We start from the raw sequence: 20,989 nt of genomic DNA, 5'->3' as shown, positions 1-20,989 counted from the left end.
TTCTGAGTGAAAGTTCAATTTATCAATCTTCCTTCTTCCACTGTGAAAGTTCCTTCGTGTTTTATGTCTGAGTCCAGTTTTTCTGGGTCAGTTTTTTCCAGATGTAAATTTTGGCAAGAGTACTTTATTTTTCTATCAAACTTTCGTTACCTATAAAATTTACAATGTAAATGTAAAGTCTTATTTCCTCTGACTCAATATTTACAGTATTCAGAGTTTCTAATTAAATGATTTTTTTAAAACCTAGAGCTATAGCCACTTTCAGTTACAGACTTGATGTTTGCATTTGTAAAATGGGGGTCATCATAATAGTGTCCCTTTCTTGGGATTACTGCGGAGAATAAGTGGGCTGATGCAGCTGAGCTCTTAGCACAGTGGCCAGGACAGAATAACAAGTCATTGAAGTTCAAATTCCTAACACAAGGGCCCTTTGTGATTTGCCCCTCCCTCCCCTACAACCTTTCTAAATGCATGGCCCTTCAGGTCCTCTCAGTTCTGGTCCGCTTCACATTGTTTTATTCCTATATGCCTTCACACAGACTGGTCCTCCCACCCAGAATTCTCTCCCTCCTTCCTCTGCTCCTTTCCCCCATTCAGCCCTCGCTCTAGCTAATTCCTACTTCTCGTTCAAAATGCTCCTCAACTCTCATTTAATCTGAAAGCCTTCTTGGCCTCTGCCTCTTTGCCCCTTCTGCTTCCGTCCCATTTTGAAGATACTACCGATGTCTTTTCAGTATCTGCAATCTAATAAGTGCCCAATAAGTGTGCTCAAACATCCCTTCTCTGCTGAAGCATCTTCATAATCCACCAATATCCCTATCTTCTCTTTGCCTCCTCTCCTTCTTTCCCAGCCACATCCTCAGTATTCCCATCATTCCCAAGTGAAATTTACTTTTCTACACTCTTCAGATGTCACTACGTCCCAAAGGATGACACAGGGAAAAATACACCTTTTTAGCCTGCAACCCCATTGCAAAAACAGGGAAATGTTCACATGTAATAATTCTCCTGTGTAAAACCTTTTAGTAGCTTCCCCTAACCCTTGATATGAAATCTCAAAGCCTCACGACAGCTGGACAAGTCCTCTGCCTACCACTCCACCCCTATTTCATGTCACTTGTCCCCTTGCTCCCAGAAACTTGGCCACACGGACTTCTCCATCCTCAGCTGCATCAAGCTCCCTAGTAACTTGAGGTCTCTGCCCACATTGTTCCCTCTTCTTGAAACCCTATCCCACCCCCATAGTCCCTTTACCTGGATGAGACCTATTCTGAAATGTGACTGAGGCCACTCTGTTATTCAAACTCATTGGCACTACTGACTCGCACTAATTACTAAACCTCAGGGAGCCTGGATCCTTGGCCCAGGAAAAAGCATCATGACCTTTATGTGTCCTTCTACCTCTCTCCAAGTCTCAATTTCTCTGCTTATTAAATGGGGATATAATACTTATCAACTCTATAAAACTGTGTCATTAAAACAATCAATGTGATTGGAAAAGCTTTATAAATAGGAAACATACACTCTTAAAGGCTTAAGTTACAAAATACCTTTTGGAAGGTAATTCTTCACAATATCAAGAGCCATAAAACTGTTCATACCGATTGACCGAGGCATCCCACTCCCAGAACATATCCTATGACAGGGGTTTCCACCTTTTTTTTCTATCAGTCCACCCAGTATGCTCCTGTGGATAGCACATTCCTAGATTACAGGCCGAAGCTTGTTTGAGCTAGGATGTAGATTATGTATAATTCTCATTTCTTTGCCACTCAAAAAGACCCATCCCAGGAAAGGGTGTTCCTCTAGGAGTCATTTGAAGGAAGTAAAAAATTCACCAAATGCAGCGAATCACTTATTAATAGATTGTTTGCAAGTTTTGCAACCCATCAAGACCCAGCGGTGTCTTGGCATTCAAGTTAAAAACTGCCATCCTTATGAAGTAAAAGAATTTTAAACATGCATATACATTGGAGTTGGCGAATAACTATAGTAACATCATTGCCTCCTCACAAAGTTCCTGTGAGGTGGACAGAAGGGACTTACACTTTCTGGTCTCCACGTGGAGCCATGGTTTTGTAACCATGCAAAGTAAGTGGAGAGCCAGTAGGGCATGATGGATAGATCACTGCTTGGGGGTCATTTGGCCTAACCCGCTAACATTTTCTGGCTGTGATTCCTTGAGCGTGTCATTTCAACTCCCTTGGTCTCCCTTTACTCAAACTGACCCCAGACTTGTCGAGTGGTTCAGATGGAATACTGGACATTCAGTGTACTGGGAGATATAAACACTGGGAGATGTACAAGGGTGACCTGTCTCAGCATACTGACTCTATCCCTGAGCTGGAACCAATAATAATGCTTCAGGTCCAAAAAGTGGGCGGGCTCCCCTTTATCCCTAGAGAAAGCAACTCTCCAGGATTCCCAGCTGGTCTTCATATTGGCATACCTAAGACAAGGATAAATCATGATCATGACAAGGCAAAATAAATATTTATTAGAAATAGTAAAAGCATTTCTTCATTGGCACTAAAATGTTCTCTATGACTTCTTTCTTAATTTAACACAGAGTTACACACATAACACTAAAATCAAGTATGTGAATTAAAATTTACAAGGATCAGGCACATTCAGTGAGAACAAGGTGACAATTCTATGTTTGGGACCAAGATCACAGTATAAACATGTAAATCAATGCAAAAATCAAGTATGGCTTACAGGCCCGGATGAAGGCCCATCGACCTGGGCCCCGCCCAGAGCAAAAGGCCACAGTTCACCAGGCTTTGAGGAAGGAAAGGAACTTCAATAATACTGGGCTCTCTCAGGCAGGGGCCTTCTAAGAGCTTAATTACTTCACAGTACAACCTCATACCTTCTGCTACAACCCAGAGGGGAAGGTAAGCACCATTTTCATTCCAAACAGATACATCACATGATGTCTAGAATAATAGATTCCTCCTGAGGCAGTTTAGCTCAAGGAAAATTTCTAGCCAAAACCATTATCCAAGCATGGGAGATTCCATGCCTGGAAAATGCCTACCCCTTAAATTACTGAAATGTAAATCATGAAGTTTTAAGATGTCCTTATATGCCCATGGATTCAATGTGGCACGGTGTATGTGTGTGTGTGTGTGTGTGTGTGTGTGTGTGTGGTTTGGACACACCTATGTGCACACTTGAGTTTTAAATCTGTCATAGGGATCATTGGGACAATGCAGACTGCCATCATGAATCATCTGAGCAAAACCCCAGCCCTCCCTGACATAACATATGTGGCAACCACAAAGGCAGACTCAAGTTTACTGAATAACTGTGCTAAAAAAAAAACCAGAACAAAACAAAACAAAAAAAAACGGAGCTGGGAGAGACCAGGAGTCAGAAACTCCAGCTCCAACAGCTCTGGTATGACTTCCTGCCTGGCTTTAAACAAATCCACTTTCCTTTCTGGGGTGTAGTTTCCAGGTGTAAAATAGGGGAACTGATCTTTTTAAACCAATGATCTCTGCTCTGACTCATTGCTTCCTTTTGCTTTGGTAAACCTACCGAGGCTCAGATGATCTAGGCTGAAAGCTTTTTAAGGGATGAATATCCAGGACAGAAAATGGTCCTGCCAACAAATTCCATTCAGACCCACAGAGAACAGCTCTCCATATGTGTGAGAAGACCAAGATCCCATTACTGATTTCCATTTGCCTCACTTCCCAGGTTTTGTTCAAGTGGGAAATGGAGAGCCATGTGGCTCTGTCCATTCATATCCAAACAAAAACAATTTTGGAATGACCAGACCGTGGCACCATGGATCCAAATGGCTGTACTTCAGATCAGGGCACCTGTTCGGGATGTATGCAGGTAGGGAACTCCAGATATAGGATGCTGATCTCCAGGCTAAAAGGACCTCGAAGTCCATCTGACCGTGATCTTTAACAACATCTCTAAAAAGTTCTGCGTAAACATCTCAAATATCTGGAGTAGTTGCTGGATGAATGGAACCAAAATCTTTGTCCTTGAAATTTCCAACCTTTGGCACTGGTTCTGCCCATCTGGAACACACGTGCTCCACCTACCTCCGTGACAACCCTCCTCCCCCAGCCTCCCCTTTCCAGAGGACATGTCAAGTGCCTGCTACCCCTGCCCACACAGGAACTTGACCCAAGCGCGGCTTAGAGCCCTGCTTGGCATCTGCTGGGAATACAGGGGCTGCCGCAGACTTTGCAGGTCTCAGGCTCGCCCTCGACCTCCTCTCTCAGCCCTGGCCCATCAGGGACACAAAGGCCAAGTGTCCACTCACCCAGGGTAGTTGCCACGCAGAGCAGCCCCAAGTGGAGAAATGTCCCCAGAGTGGACTGCTCGGCCTGCACTCCTCGGTTTACCTCAGCTCAGATCCACTAGCCAACTGCTAAGTTGTCTAAAAGCCAAATTTATTTTTATGGCCTTTAAAATTAAAAATTCATGATTAATATCACTGTAAGTCCACCCTCCAAGATTCCCACATGAATCCTTTTACCAGACACATAAGGCAGAGTAGATTTTCTGGCTGTCTAGGCTCCAGTGATCGGGAACAAGTCTTCTGTCTCCACTGCACCTCTGCCCCAGATGACCTTGTGTAATTTCTGGGGGAGGAAATTGGAGGACGAGGCTCTAAATACAAGCCCTGTGCCTTGGCAAACACTCCTTTCTCACACTCCTTCTCCTCAGCTTCAAAATTCACAGTTAACAAAAATATTAAATGCCAGAGCATTTCAGGTATTTTGTTAAATTCCTCCAACGAGAAATACTGTTGTATAATAGTAACCTCTGAGATTTAAGACCATATAAACAGAACAGCTGCTATTTCTGTTTCAGATGAAGCCACTATCCCAGCTGGGAGGCATGCGTGACTGCAGGCCCAGGACAAGGACAAGGGCCAAGCTCTTCCCCCAGGTCGCAGCAGCCCACACGGGCCCTGCCTGGCATGTCTCATGTGGACTTTTGTGTGTGTGAAGAAAAGCCTTTTGTCCCTGCTCTGGCCACCCTGAGGCCAAGTATATAATACTTATAGCTGCCCCAAATCCCAAAATCTATTTTAAAACCACATACTTCATCTGAAGTAATTTTCAAAACTGAAATGTCTTTTCTCTATTGAAAATAAAAACCCTGTGTTAATTACTAAAAGTGTCTCTCAGTGTGAGACAGTTCGAGCCTTGCCGTGCCAAGGCTCTCATTCCAAGAGTAGTTTCCTGTTCCCTGAAGGGTCCAAAAAGGCATTTCCAGAGCTCAGTCCCCTCCTCCCCCAGGATGTCCCACTGAGTTCAGTCCCCTGTTTGTGCTGGGATGGGATCAAGAATCCCTTCAATTCTGGAGCCCAGTCACAGTAAGGGAGCCGGTGGAATGTGTGGGCCGGGATTGGGGCCGGGGGAGGGGGGGAGCGCGTCAAGGAGATGTTGGCAGGAAGGAAGTTCTGCTCCTCAGGCCTCTGTCCCTTCCCTGCCACGCTTCTCTCCCAGCCAAAATGACCTCCAGTTGGTGAGCCCAGAGACTTCACCCTGGATTTCAGGGACTCCCAGGCTCAGGACTGCCCACCATGGATTTACACAAACTCTTTGCTGAGTAAAAAAAGAAATCCAGGGTGTTTCCCACTCAGACTGACAGCAGCCTCTCTCAGTTCAGTCAGCCGCTCAGCGTGAGGATGCTTTCTGCTTGTAGGCACACAGAGCCAGGCTCCTCCACTCTGCAAAGCCCTCAGCACCAAGTCCAGGTCCAGCCAGCAGCCTCAGACAGCCCATGCCCACACCAGCTCTGCATTCTGCTCCTACACCGAAGTTTCCGGAAATTCATCTATTTCATCAAAGGCGTTCAGGGTGGTTTTGCTGTTGCTCCTGGAAGAATCTTGGATTTTGTTGAAATCTGCTTTCAAAAGAACCCCAAAATCCCTATTTTAGAAAGGCAGCGCTCTGTAACATGGGCTTCCATGTCCCAATGCACCACCTAATTCTTTTTTCACCACCTGATTTTTAAAAGTTATTCCAGGTAGGGTTATAAAATGTCACAGCTGAGGGGCATCTGGGTGGCTCAGTGAGTTAAGCATTTGACTTCAGCTCAGGTCATGAGCTCACGGTTTGTGGGTTCGAGCCCCACGTCGGGCTCTGTGCTGACAGCTCGGAGCCTGGAGCCTGCTTCGGATTCTGTCTCCCTCTCTCTCTGCCCCTCCCCCACTCTCACTCTGTCTCTCTCAAAAATAAATAAACATTAAAAAAAAATTTACTGCCACAGCTGAAGGGGACCTGAGAACCAATTTGCTTCAACCCTCCCATTTTGCAGATGGGGAAAATCGGGGCCCTCACACACGATTTGCCTAAGATCACATGGTCAGACAGGTGTGGTGGCCACGCTTTCTGACAGCAACAGTACCTGTCCGTCTTACAGGCCCTGGATCTTCATTGAGGAAGGAGACATGCGTTTTCCATTCCGTCCACTTCACCTCATTGATCCTGCAAGTGTGATAGTCATCCTATTTCTCAACTGCACCTCATTAGGTGCAAACAAATAGCATGGCTTTTGCGGTGCCCTAGACAGCCCTCCTCTGCCCACCCCAGGGATCTGGGACTCCTACCTCACATGGTCATGTCAGCATTTTTAGGGTTTGAAATCTACCCAAGTCCCCATTTTCCCAGGCCTCAAGGGATTGGTCTCCTCCCAGTGTGTGGGGCCCCAAAACTCAGAGAGGTGTCAAGGGGACATCTTTAGACAGCTACAGCTGCTCCTTACTGGTCTATGGGGAAGGAGGGGAGGAGGGCCCAGGCCGAGATATGACAGTGTGAGGAGTAAACTTGTGGAAGTTTAGAAGTTTAGGGTTAAACTAGGGTTAAGGTCTCACTAGGTGAAGGTGGTTAGGGTTCAAACCCCAGTAAGAGTGGGCAGAGTCTAAGGTGCTAGATTATAAATGGAGGCAGTGGTTTGGCTGAAGTTCACATTCAGAGAACATCTCTAGAATGAGGATGTCAAAATGAGAGACACTTGTTAGGCTAAGGATGACAGCCAGAAACGGTGGTTTCCGCGGTGTGGGATTCTCAGTCAGAGAAGCTGTATCACCGGTAAGGTGATACACAGAGGGCAGTGTGTAAGGTCAGGCAGTCAGACGGGGGTAGGGGGTAGGATCTAAAAACCAGACAGCCTGATATCTGTCGAAAGTAGCTGTCTCACTTTCCACTTGCCAGTGACGAAATGCGCCTCGGGTCCCCTGGTGTCACATGAACCCACACAGGATAGAGAGGAAGACAAAGAGTGCCAGGCCAGCAAATGTTTCCTAAACCAGACAGTGTCAGGGAGAGGCCATGGAGGCCCCTGCAGGGGGCAGAGAGGGGAACTGCAACCAGCAGTCTCCTTTCCTCTCCCTTCGGAAGCTGGAGAAACCTCATCCCAGGGCCAGCAACCCCACGAGAGCAAATTCCCTGTTCCGAGGAGGTCAGAACCGACGGTAGCTGTGGTTTGGGAAGCAAGCGGTGGCACCGTTTCTCCAACGTTCACCGCCTCATCTCTCTCTCCCCGCCCAAAGACCACCACCACCCGGGGGCCCCTCTCCCTTTGTTACCGCAGACACAGCCGGAAATCTTCCTCCGCTACCTTACACAGCTCTCCCATCCGGAACCTGCTTCTCAGCCATTCTGGTAACATTTTCTCAAACTCCAGAATCGTCCTGGCTCTCTGGGGACATAAATGAGCCTAAGCACATCAGTGAGGAGCCAGCCCAGGAAGACAGCTCCACAGGGATGTGCACGCACGCGCACGTGCACACGTGCACACAAGTACACGCACACACACCACCAAACAGCCAGCTCTCCCTCCACTGGGCGCTTAACGCATAGATCCTGAGGGTTCGGCTAATCCACAGATTTCAAAAATGAAAAACCAGTAAGTTTGGGGAAAGTGTTCAAATTGCTTTAAACATAACGTAAACAATGTTTCTGGAAGTCGAGCAGCTTCCTAAGTGAAAATGTTAGGATCCTGGGATCCCACAGGGAAGAGAGGGGCAGACATCACGTAGTCCCACCTCCATGCCAGCCTTGGACTACCCCTCAGCAGTTTTCCTGTCAATAATTTGTCAAATCTATCCTGAATATAATCAACGAACCAATTAAGAAGGCCGTAATAATTAGAAACTTCCTGGTCATTGCCCCCAACACCTCAGTTCTGCCTTCTGGGGCCACAGAAGGAAACTGTCCTTCCACAAGTAGCTCTGCAGATATCTGAGGGAACCCTCACCTTCTTGAACTCTAGTTCCAATACCTTCTCTTGTGAGGCACAGGTTCCAGTCCTCTCTCAGGCCTGGTAACCGGTTCTGGACCATCCTGTGGGGTAGTGTCCTCAGTGTATAAGGCCCACAGCGTGTAAGAGGTGGCAGCCAGGGTCGAGGACAGCAGAATTGTCCTAGGCCCTATGCTGCTCCTCTCAATGCAGTCTAAGGTCACAGTTCAACATCCACATATCACGTCATTAACTCTGAGCAGTACATGTCCATAAGCCTGGGTTTGCATCACATGTGCCGCTGTCCAGTCACACTGCCTAGACCCTCTACCCAGGGAACCTGGACTAAGACTTCCTCAAACATGGCTGATCGCAGAGCGCTTATGCAGATTCCCAGGCCTCCACCCCAGATCCACTAGTAAAGACAGTTGTCAATACCGTGTGCCGAACTTGGTCCCCGTGAAGGCCCCCGTGAAGGCCCCCGTGCCAGGGCCTCTGCCAGGCTCACCTGTAGACGCCAGATGCGCTCACTCTCCTTGGAGACGTTCTCCACGGTCTCTCCCATCAGGGCGATGAGCATGTTGAGGAGGAGGACGAAGGTGAGGATGACGTAGGTGATGAGCAGGAACAGAAAGAGGATGGGGTACTTGGAGTTCTGTTGTATGTTCAGGTCGCCCAGGCCTATAGTGAGCTTAAAGAGTTCCAGCACCGAATCGCTGAAGCTGCCATAGGAGCTACAGTCCTTGTTGTCACTGGAACACTTCTCGATCAATGAAGCCAGGGCTGGGAGGACATAACAGGGTGTTCTCCTCTGGCTCTGTGCCTGGCTAATTACCCAAAAAGCTCATGCATACTTGCACGTAGACACATGCCCCCCCGCCCTCTCCCCCCCCCCCCCCCCCCCCCCGCCACATACACACTGCAGCCCTACTGCCTCATTCTCTCTGGCCATTTAGATTCCACCTCCAGCCTCAGCTCCCGGAAGCTTCATCAGGCTGGTTCTTTGCCCTGACCTCCTGCAGAAAGCTCTTCCTGCCCAACAAAACAGGCTCCTCTACCCTGCCATTTGGCCCTTGATCACTCACAGACTTGCAGAGTTGTGAATTATAATCCACATGTATCCCTGGTTCCCCAACCAGGCTTTGGACTCCCAACTTCCTATAGCCTGGGCCATCCTCCAAGACTGTAAGGTCCTGAGTCTCTTTCTAATGCTCTGTAGGGAGACCCTCTGGCCAAGACCTGGCTTCTTTCTTCTCTTCTCTCCAACACACCATACTAGTGGCTCATTGTTGGATGGATGGATGGATGGATGGTCAAATTAATGAGTAAGTGGATGGATGAATAAATAAACAAGTGAAGGAGGAAATAAATAAGCACATTGTGGTCCAGCAAAGATACCAGAAGATGGGAATGGCTGCCTAATTTCAAATGCCAATGATCCCTGGGGGGGCTGGTGGATGGGAGGAGGAGAACTGGCATGGGAAAATACAATGATATCTTTCTCTGCAGGAGTTGTAAATAAAATAAAAATAAAATCAGGTTGTACAAATGAAGAGATTTTAAGTGGGGCCTCCCTATCTCCAGTCCCCAGCAGACCAGAGGCTCTCATAGGTATATCGAAAGTAAACAACAAGTAACACGATGCGTGGGGCCAAAGGAGGTTATCTCCATGCATTAATTTACTCCTATTTTTCAAAGACCATTGATGAGTCAAATTTCTGCAAACTTTAGTTTTCCTATTTGTAAAATGGGGCCAAAACCACCTGCCCAGCGTACCTCAGGTTGTGGGGCCACATAACATGCTGGATGTGAAGGTGGGTGGCATACCCCACAGTGTGGATGGACAAGAGTGACGGGCCTGCTTCTAAGCCTCAGTTACCTTATGATCAGGGATGATGACTCCCCCTTAGTCGAAATATTGGGAGAAGTAAAAAGACAATGCTTGGAAAATGCTAAGCATGGCAAGTGCTCCACTGGTAGGTGACATAAGTGTTGCTGAGGCTGCTCCTGTGCCTTATCATTTTGACATCTATAGAAGGTGCTTTACAAATGTGGGAGTTCCTATTATTTATAAATCAATTACCTACTCCAAATCCAAGTAAGAACACAATATATACAAACAAGAACTTCAGAACATCATGCAAAATGACCTATAAAGAAAGAAACATGATTCAAGGGTAAGGTTTGAGCACATATTCACTAGACCCTGATCTCCTTACTGCTTCCCCTCACCAGGCCCCTCACCCTAACCATGCCTTCCCTCAGGCTGTCCTCCCTTCCCCTAGACAAATCCCCCTGATGCTCCAAAGTTCAGCTCTAGGCCGACCTCCTCCAAGAAGCCTTCCTTCCCTTCCCTTCCCTTCCTGCTCACCTCCCTCCTCCCTCCTGGAACACAGTCTGTCTCAGTCCCTGATGATTCAGCCTGTATGGGAGCACCTTTCTTCACAGACTCACATCTGAAATCCCCACACTTCCTGGGGGCAGTGGTGTGCTGGAGCCAGCACATACACGCTCGTAAGAGCTGACGGTTACGTTTTCATGAATTTTGTAAGCTGGTGTTTAAACACAACCATTATTAAAAATTAAATCGCATAAGCTTATAATTAAGTAAATTATGTTCAAAACAAAGATAATATTCAACACCCATCACTTAGTTATTTTACAATTACCTATGCTCTTAAGGTTATTTACATCTACAGCAGTCATACGGTGTGCGTGTACTACATAATGTGTTACTGCACATCTCTTCCCGACTCTGTTTGATGATGTCAGATTGGTAGCTGGAAATCAGCCATGGTAGGATTTACACCATGGAAATTGGTAAATGGTACAAATCAGAGACATTATTCTGCTGATTGTCTAGGTCTGGAATTAAGACAATGATAGAGAAAATGTTACGGCAGATTAAACTTCCGAATGTATCCTACCTGTAGCTGCTGTATGGTAAATTACACAATAACATTAATGAAACAGTCTTCCAGCATTTGAAAATGATCATCCGATTCAGCAAATAAGTGGCTCACATCATTGACAAACAAGGGAAGATCCCACATAGGGCTTCATCTCACACCTTCAAGTCAAGAAAAATACCAACCAGCATTTATGCTTGCAACAATACTTTTGTCAGTTGCAACCACAGATTGGCAACAGATGGAAGAGCTCAACAAAATCAACAAATCATTCTGCTGGATTCAACTCGCTATGTGGAATTTACAATAAATAAAGAGCATAATTTATTTTATTATTTGTAAATGGTGTACTACTCATCCTTTGCATAGTAAAATTTATAATAAACATAATGTGTGTGTGTGTGTGTGTGTGTGTGTGTGTGTGTGTGTGTTTCCCAGAGAGCTGGTCGTTAAATATTTACCAGCACACCACTGCCTGGGTGTGAGCACACTTCTTCATAAAGCGTTATTCCTTCCCTGTGTCCAACAAGCCAGGTGTTTTTGGGTCTGGACACTTAAAGCCTGACCAAAGGCAAAGAGAGACAGTGGGGTTTGGGAGAAAGAGCAGAGGCTGGCCCATGAAACAAGGCCCTTTTGTTCTCCAGACCTGTCTCCCCACCTGAAAATGGACATTCTCTGAGGGCTCCCCCGCTGCAGAGCCTGCCTGTCTGCGGTGCTCAAAAGCTCCAACGCACCTTCTGGATCATGACGCTGTACATGCCCATGGACTGGAATCCCCGCGTGTAGTAGAGCATGTTGGCCCAGCCCAGGGCCATGGCCAGCACAAGGCAGGCGAGGTACTCTTTGTAGGCAAACAAGTACAAGAAGACAGACAGTATCACAAGCACAGCTTGGACAAAACTGTTCAGGAGACACAGGAGACAAGGGCCTTACTTACTCCTCCTCAGCATACGGGTAGATACTCAAACCCCCAACCTCCCGCACCCTGTGGGCTAATGCCAAAGAGACAGGCGAGGCTGCCCTGGCCCCACTCAACCATGTCTAAAATCCAGCCTTGCAGGAGCCATCAGCAGATGCGAGTCAGAGCCAACAGTGGGCTGGCTGCAGCTGACAGGGACTTGTTAAAAATACAGATCCCCAGGACTCAAGGAGATTCTGGTTCAAAAGCCCTGCAGAGCAGCCCAAGCGGTTGGATGTTTTTTAAATCACCCACGTGATTCCACGTGATTTCTGAGCCCCACATAGGTCAGGAAACCACTGGGGTAGACAGGATACAGTGAATAATTGCATTTTTAACAAAAATGACAAAAACTGACCATGTCTATACTTAAAAGCCATTCATAACAAAAGTCTCCCACGACCTACTTTTAAAAATCTTTTTTGGGGTGCCTGGGTGGCTCAGTCGGTTAAGTGTCTGACTTCGGCTCAGGTCGTGATCTCACCGTTTGTGGGTTCAAGCCCTGCGTCAGGGTCTGTGCTGATAGCTCAGAGCCTGGAGCCTGCTTCGGGTTCTGTGTCTCCCTCTCTCTCTCTGACCCTCCCCTGCTCACACACACTCTCTCTCTCTCAAAAATAAATAAATATTAAAAATAAATAAATAAGTAAAATCTTTTTAAAAGCTATAACACATGCTAAACGATAGATACGCTAAACAGAGACTGGTTGCACAACAAAACGAATATACTTAACGCTGTTGAACTGTACACTTATAATGGTTAAGATGGTAACTTTCATGTTACGTGTATTTTACCACAATTAAAATTATTAGGGTACAATATATAACAAACACACGGGATCAAAATTACTCCTAAACATCGCTAACCATCAGCTATGCAGACATCTGGATAAAAAGCTCTCTTGCTTATAACATCACAGTCTCCACGGTTATAAAATATCTAACTAGCCAAAGTAGGACACAGGCAACCTTGTTTTTCTCATGCAGTGAAAAGCAAATGTTTGGGTAATCGATACATTTTGGACTGAAGTGAGGAAGCATGTATACACCCTCCTCATCACTGTCAAAGCACCTAGGAAGCAGAAGAGAAGGACAGTGCATCGGTGCCTTTTGTCTGCACTAAAGCCAGTGGCTGTATAAATGAATTCTTCTCTGGAATTATCTTATTTTCTCAAAGGGAAAAAGACTCCCATGTGGCTCCCATCATGGGGCAGTCCTGCACCTGGCCTACCACTCACTGAAGTATCTGGGCACCCCACCTGCCCGCAGGGATGAAGAATTCCGTTCGTGCCTCTAGAAGGCAGGTACATAGGTAACAAAACACCTAGGTATTTGGAAACATTGGGCCAAGATTCAAGGTCCTATAGAGACCCAGCTTCCCAAATGCTCAAAAGAGGGGACCTACAGAGCTATAGAGCCAAACATTCTTCGTTCCATGCTGCAAATCCTGCTCCATTCACAGGCAGCAATGCCGAATCAGCCTCTGTTCATTTAGAGACAAGGGTCACGTAAGCCTCTGATGTCATCTGCATGTGACCTCGTTCAGAAAGGCTGCTGGGCTGGGTTTTCTGGCTAGGGCCCTAAGGCGGCCAACCCTCCTCTAGCATAAGATGAAGATGACTGGGAGGCTGGGGTTGAGGCTCTGCATGACTCACTTCCATGCTCTGGGCTTTGGTTTTTCATGCTACAGATGAGACTCTATGATTTCTCCAGTGCTTTCCAGCCCTGATCTGCCAGAGTCCGACATGGTAACCTTGGACCCCCACACAACTAGAAGGAACTGGCCCAGACCATCCATCCCTTCATAAAGAAGTAAACAACACTACTAAGCCTCCTCCTGCCTTCTCTGCCCCATCTGCTGCCCAGGGCTCTATGTCAGGGTGAAGTCAGTCATCACTGCAGCCTGATGGTGGGCACTGTGGTAGGGTCTTCTGGTCCTCTCCATGGGCATCCATGGGCCTCTCTTACTAGAGGGGAGAAAGGAGGTCCCTGGCCACGAGACTATGGCAGGATGACTGAGACATGGTGACGTGGGAGGATGGTCATTCCAGAGGACACAGCACCCACGACACAGGACTTGAGCCCTGCCTGTGCGGTGCTGACCAATGGGATAGACCTACTTACAAGACAAAGTGAAACCAGGCATCAGAGAGAATGGACTGCAGATCTGAGGGTCTCAGCAGGAAGATCGCCATGCCCTGAGGCCAAAAAGGAAAGAAAAGTTGCACCCTCTTCATGCCTCTCACTGGAGGATCTGAGGAAGGCAGTGTCTCCCCAGGACTGAGACTCAGTGAGGGGGAGGGTGTGAAGGCCAAGCCGGAGACCAAGTGAGGGATACGGAAGGGGATCTGTGCTGGCACGCAGAGGCAGCCCCAGGGTAAGCATGGCTGCACCCCCAAACTTCTCACACCTCTCACTACCCCCTTATCCCCACCCAGACTCTGCAAAGCAGTACAGCCACACAGCTCCCTGCCATTCTGCAAATGTGGCCCAGCTTCTAAAATCAACAACACAAGAAACAACGGGTACTGGCGAGGATGTGGACAAAAAGGAACCCTTGTGCACTGTTGGTGGAAATACAAGCTGGTGCAGCCACTGTGGAAGACAGCATGGAGGCTCCTCAAAAAGTTAAAAATAGAACTATCCTACAATCCAGTAATTGCGCTACTGGGTATTTACCCAAAAAATACAAAAACGCTAATTCAAAGGGATACGTGTACCTCAAAGTTTATTGCAGGATTATTTACAATCACCAAACTATGGAAGCAGCCCAAGTGTCCCATGATAGGTGAATGGATAAAGAAAATGCAAGATATATAGCTATTTATCACAATGTGTGTATATATATATATATATATATATATATATATATATATATATAATGGAACATTATTCAGCCATAAAAAAGAATGAAATCTTGCCATTTGAAATGACATGGATGGAGCTAGAGAGTATAAGACTAAGCAAAAGAAGTCAGTCAGAAAAAGACAAATACCATACGATTTCACTCACATGTGGAATTTAAGAAACAAAACAAACAAGCAAGGAGAAAAAAAAAAAGAGACACACAAAGAGACAAACCAAGAAACAGACTCTTAACTACAGAGAACATACTGATGGTTACTAGAGGGGAGGTGAGTGGGAGAATGGGTGAAATAGGTGATGAAGATTAAGGAGTATACTTATACTGATGAGCACTGAGTAATGTACAGAATTGTTGAATCGCTGTATTGTACACCTAAAACTAATAGAACACTATGTTAACTGCACTGAAATCAAAATTAAAAATTTAATTAAAAAAAAAAAGACAAAAAAATTATACGGCCTTGCTTTGCCGCCTCTGAGCCTTTTTTGTAGGCTGTTCCCCATGCCCACCCTGTAATGGCCTCCTCCCCAGTGTCCTCATGCCCAATCCTACCCTCGCACACTAAAGGCCATCTCTGCTTTCAAGCCTTCCCTCCCTCTCATATCCCCAGATAAAAGTCATCTCTTTTCCTCTGAGCACTTGTCTGGACCCCACACAGGGCCCTTTTCGTAGCCTATTTTAAAGTGCAGATATTTATGTCTATCTGAAATCCCTTACAAGACTGTGAGCTCAAAGAGGACAAATTCCCTCCCTCCCTATCACCTCCCCCCAGGGCCCCACATACAGAAGGTGTTAAGCATGTATCTATTGATTCACTAGTTAGATGGATGGATTGATAAGTGATCAATTGATAAACAGATGGAAAGATGGAAAATGGATGAAGGATAGAAGGACAGTGGGGAGAAATGCTGTGAATTCAGGTGAATGACAGGGTCAGTGACAGGTGACCGAATGTGTGGATGGAGGGACAGGAAGATGGGTCAATGAGTGGCTGGGAGGGTAGATAAATGGCTGATAGATGGGCAGGGGGGTGGAGAGGTGGAAAGTAGGTAGGACAGACCTGCTGATCTATTTATTCTCATTTTGTAACTAAGAATCCAAAGCTTAGAAAGGAAACGCCTCCCCAAAGCCGCTCAGTAGTAAGGCAGAGCAGGCTGGATCAAAGGCAGGCCTGCTGTCACTCTGCCTGCCTTTCAGGCAAGTCCAAACGGGCTCTGTGGCCCACTCACCTCTTTCACAGAAATGCACGTGGCCCAGATGAGCACAAACATCCTTCCCAAGAGCTGCAGCCACCCCATCTTGTGCGTCAGGGCCAAGGGGTGTGGGAGGGCCTGGGAGGAAGGAAAGGAATGGATGGGTGCAGATTGGGGAATGAGGAAGGCAGGGGTCATGCCAACTCTGGAGGGACCATGCACATACACATGCCTAACCCTCAAGTTGAGCCAGAGGCCAGCACGAAGCCTGATCTCTGTAGGGTGTGAGAGAAAGAAGGGCAGCTCCCTACCCCTGCCCCATTCACAGTGGGAGCCCGGAACTCTACAGTGAGGACACAATCCAGTCCATGTTAGCCCCTCACACCTCATGGCATTTGTTCTTTTCAGAACCCATCCGTATCCCGATACTCACAGGACACTCACAGCTGAAACTCTGGGCCCTGTGTAATGAATGGGAAACTGAGCCCCAGAGTGATGGGAAAGCTTGTTCAAAGTGACCTCCCCCTCCTCCCATTTCCTGTGGCCCTCACAGCAGAAACACCCAATCAGCTCTAGATTTAGATGGAGCCTGGGCAGGGTCTGGGTCTCCCAGCTCTCCAGATCTCCCCATAATAGCTAAGCACTGGAGACATATTCAGTTCCCTAGAAACTGTGAAGGATGACACTTGGGGAATGCCATGCAAATGTCTTGGTCATTCTGGGCCTCAGTTTCCCCATCTGCACATGGGACTGCTCCCAGGTCTTGAAGCTCTGACCATCGCACCACCCTCCCTCCAGGCGCAAACGTACCTCCTCCTCCCGGGGGCGGTAGTAGGAAACGAGAGTCAAGGTGATGTTGTAGAAGAAATAAAAGCAGAAGGACAAGAAGAACATGTACTTGGCAAACTTCTTCCACTTCATATGCAGCAGCGTGTGCAGGGGCTCCAGGGTCAGCATCTCATGCCGGTTCTGGGGGTGGAACACCACTACCATTTTCAAAGGGCCTTCATTCCAGAGGGAGCTCTGAGTCAGCACCACCCCTGGCAGAAGGGCCAGTCATTGTGTCCCATGACTGGTTGGTCTGGGAATGTTGGGAAGGTAATTTCTGACTCTGTAGGCTCTTTCCCAGCGCCCCCAGGCAGCGGCCGAACCCCACAGGAGCCAGGTTTCCAGCAGGAGAACCTGCTGCTCAGTGGGAAGCAAGGGCTACGAGGGGGAAGGGCCATGACTGGGGTTATGGCCCCAACTTGGCCCCCTTCACTGTACGACCTTAGGAAAACCCCTGACCCTCCCAGGGCCTCAGTTTCCTCATCCATAAAGTTGATAGCAATCAAACTGCCCTACCTGTCAGGCTGCCATGAGGATTCCAGGGAGACCCCAGACAAAGCAGGCTCTGGGGAGCATGACTTTTGGTAACACGTGGAGGATGAAGATCCAGCCTGCTGCCTCACTTCCCCCAAAAGCCAAAAACCTCTCACTGCTGATCCTCTCTCTTCCCCTCCAGCTTTACAGATCTCCCCCCTCTTGCCTACTCCAGGAAGCCCTCCCTGATTGCTCCAGCTATGCCTTCCCAGAGGGTAAGGGGGTTTTTGGAACCATTAGGGAAGAGGGGGAGAAACAGGATAGATAAGATCAACACCAGTCATCCCACCCTTGCACCCCCACTCTCACACTGCCCAGGCCAAGATTCTGGGCCCAGGAGACCCCCACCACAAAAGTTTACAACCCAAGGTCAGCTGGAAACAGGCAAATACAGCACCTGCCCTACCCATCCCCTTTCTGTGTCAACTCTGCCTGCTAAGGCAAAAGACTACAGACATGTCCAGCTAGTGGCATGGGTCTTCCCAGTGCCCCCTGAGCCCCCGGCCAGAGGCCAGCCTCCCGCCCCTACTCTTCCCCAGCCCTCCCAGGAGACCCACATCAATGTTGGTGTTGTAGACAATGATTTCCAGCACTGAGTTGTCTGTTGTAGTGTCCACGTTGGTGAGGTCATAGAGGGAGGACGACACAGGCCCATACGCCCAGTCAGTAAACTTCCTGGACAGACTCCGGAGTGGCTTCTCCTTGATCTCACGGCTAAGGATGTACTTCAAGATCTGGGGACAGGAAGAGAAACAGCTGTAGAGGAGGGCTGGGAAGATGCTTCCACCTGGATGGATTGAATCCTGCCCGTGCGTCTGCCACCAAGACCCCTGGGCTCAGCTTTATCTGTGGAATGGGTATGAAACTTGCTGCTCAGTCTGCTTCCAGGGACTGTGAATACCAGGGACGAAAGGTGTGGAGGCCCTTTGCATGATGCAGAAAGCTGCACAATCAGCTCGTAAATCCTCGTACCAGTTGGGGACCCCATTCAGTGAAGAATCTGGGAATTGACAATTCTGAGAACTAATTTCTGTTTGACCCAGATGTGAGAAGATACTAGAAGTTTTTCTGGCTTCCCTATCCCTCAGTCAAGACCATGCCCATTGAGGCTCACTCGCCCACTGACTGTGGGCCAGACAAGGGGTGATACAAGAGTGCCAGCCTGACAGAGAGGCCTCGGAAACCCACTCTCCAGGTAGTGATCCTCAAACCCCACTGCATAGTAGAGTCATGAGGAACACTCAGCAATCCCTTACCACCAGCTGATTCGGTCCGAATCTCTGGAGGGGGGATGCAGAGATCTGTGTTTTGTAAAGCTCCATGGGCAGTTCCAAAGCGCAGGCAAAGTGGAGAGCCACTGCTCTCCAGCTCACTGCTTCCCAAGACAGGGGCCAGGGCTTCCTGGGGCACCAACCCAAGGCCCAGGAAGAGGGTCCTGCTGGGGAGAACAGCATCAGAGCCGTGATCTCACATATTCCCATGTCATCTCATATGGGAGCCTTGTCCCCACAGCCCAGGCAGAGAGCTCCCAGGGACAGGCAGGTCTCCCCATCCCGAGCCCCCAGCCTCGAAAAGCCTCAAGGAACAGGGTGTGTCTTAAGTGTCTCTGCACCCTCCACTCCTAGCATGGTGGCCACCTTGGGCATCGTCCAGAAAAGTTTTCCAAAAACACTGAATGAAGAAGAGAAGGGACCAGGAATGAGGGGGCCCCATCCCCAGGACTGGCCACAGGGGAGCACATTGTCCTCTAGAGAATCAAGGGGACATGGGGCCATGCTCCATGCGGACACAGCACTTGCCTCAGTGGCTGGCAGGGAGGGGGCCTCAGAGGAAGCTCCACTTGCAGCCCTAATCTGACTCTCCTCAAAGCCTCCCACAAACTGTGTCCCGGCTATGGGTAGGAGACAGTGGGGAGAGTGGGGATGTACACAATTCCTCCTCTGTCGAAGCCAATCTCCAACACCTCCTTCCCCCACAAGAGAATGAAAAGGTCCCTTGTGAGCCCCAGGCCTGACCACTGGGTCTAGACCCAAGGCCCTCGGGGCACCCACCTCCCTTGTCAGCTGCCCCGAGGCTGGCACAGCTGTGATTGTTCAACAGCCCCTGCACCCACCCAGTCCTCCCACAGCCTCCCGGGAGCCTCAGTCCCCTCCCAAGGATCAGACACCATGGAGGCTGAGGAGCAAGCTTCTCTGAGCCTTGCCCCCCACCAGAATCCTGACCTTGATCTCAGACCAGGCTGTGACTCCAGCCAGCCACAGAGATGGGAGCCCACCCCAGCTCGAGTCTTCACCAAGGCTAAGCCTTGAGTTCCTCAGCCACACCACCAGGGCACAAAGGGCCGCAAGCAGTCACACTCTCTGCTGGGGACTCGGCTCAGAGGTTCAACATGAGAGACTGAGGTCTCTCCAGATCCAGAGCAGCCATTCCCGGACTCCTGTCCTCATGAGAGGCTGAAGGCCCAGAGGTCAGGCCCAGCCTCCGCTTGGGTGCCTCGCCACCTGGGAATCCTCAGCCACAAAGCACATGAGGTATTGTGTCACTGTGGTCTTAAAGCTCCCTCACTCTGACCCCAGACAAAGGGTTCCAGAGCAGGGGATAGAAACAGAGTGTTAGGGACTGAAGTCCAGAGCAGAGGCCCCACACGCCGCACCTCAGTGGTCCTGTGTGGTCACTCACTCAGAACAAACCCAACTCAGGCCAAAATGCACTTCAAGACCTAAGGCCAAGATCTTCCCCAGGCCAAGGTGTAATCTGTGGAGTCCCCAGAAAGGCCCATGAGCTGGCAGAGTGGCAGTGAGCCTCCCCGCTCTCCTTCCTGCCGCCTCACCAGGCCCCACCTCGGCCTTGCCCATCTTGGCAGCCAGCTGCAGCGGCGTGAGGCCATCATTGTTGCACATGGTCTCCAGCTCCCAGGTGCCACTCCTCAGCAGGATCATGTCATACATGCGCTTCACAAAGTCATTCTGCGTCTTGAAGTCCTCAGCCACTGTTACCAGTGCGTGTAGGATGTTATTTCCCCGCGAGTCCTGCGAGGTGATGTCTGTCTGCTCGTTCTCCATCAGCAACTGCACAATCTCTGGCTGGTTGGTACATGCTGCCAGGGCCAGCGGTGTCTCGCCTGGAGGGTGGTAGGGGGAGCGCCAGAGCTCAGTTCCCTCTTAGACCAGAAGAGTGTTCCCCAAGCCCTAGGACTGAAGCCCATATCCTTAGCAGGACTGATCCCTCAGATTCCCTGTGACCTCTCCCCACACCTGCCCTGTATAGGAGAGGCTAAAGCTACATCACTTCTATAACCTAACTGGTCTCTCTTCTACCACTCTGGCCCTCCAACACTACCTTCAGCCTTCAGTACAGCAGCCAGATTGACCCTAGTAACACATGAGACTCACCTCACCCAAAATAAAAGCTCAGGTTAGAACAATAGCCCACAAGGCCCTACATGTTCTGACATCATCTTCTCTCTTACCCTCATAATTCCCCT

At 48.7% G+C, this 20,989-nt stretch overlaps 1 protein-coding gene across 2 annotated transcripts in view; it reads right to left on the bottom strand.

Annotated features, from left to right (window-relative positions):
- Positions 1 to 2,474: 2,474 nt before the first annotated feature.
- TRPV3 (transient receptor potential cation channel subfamily V member 3) overlaps positions 2,475 to 20,989 on the bottom strand; it is a 33,984-nt gene continuing 15,469 nt past the window's right edge. Inside the window, exons 7-17 of one of the 2 annotated variants that reach the window (XM_042967370.1) lie at positions 20,346 to 20,626; positions 18,063 to 18,239; positions 16,954 to 17,112; positions 16,180 to 16,281; positions 14,209 to 14,282; positions 11,864 to 12,029; positions 10,304 to 10,370; positions 8,729 to 9,003; positions 7,568 to 7,680; positions 6,388 to 6,467; positions 2,475 to 5,886 (exon numbers count right to left, since the gene is read on the bottom strand). In XM_042967370.1, the coding sequence (XP_042823304.1) occupies positions 5,789 to 5,886; positions 6,388 to 6,467; positions 7,568 to 7,680; positions 8,729 to 9,003; positions 10,304 to 10,370; positions 11,864 to 12,029; positions 14,209 to 14,282; positions 16,180 to 16,281; positions 16,954 to 17,112; positions 18,063 to 18,239; positions 20,346 to 20,626 (1,592 nt within the window). In that variant the 3' untranslated portion in view covers positions 2,475 to 5,788. The remainder of the gene's footprint in view (positions 5,887 to 6,387; positions 6,468 to 7,567; positions 7,681 to 8,728; positions 9,004 to 10,303; positions 10,371 to 11,863; positions 12,030 to 14,208; positions 14,283 to 16,179; positions 16,282 to 16,953; positions 17,113 to 18,062; positions 18,240 to 20,345; positions 20,627 to 20,989) is intronic. The other variant, XM_042967369.1, reaches the window with a different exon arrangement.

The sequence above is a fragment of the Panthera tigris genome, chromosome E1 (genome assembly GCF_018350195.1).
Source record: "Panthera tigris isolate Pti1 chromosome E1, P.tigris_Pti1_mat1.1, whole genome shotgun sequence".
Taxonomy (NCBI): domain Eukaryota; kingdom Metazoa; phylum Chordata; class Mammalia; order Carnivora; family Felidae; genus Panthera; species Panthera tigris.
Note: the sequence above shows the minus strand (reverse complement) of the source record. Positions and strands in the feature narration are given on the sequence as shown.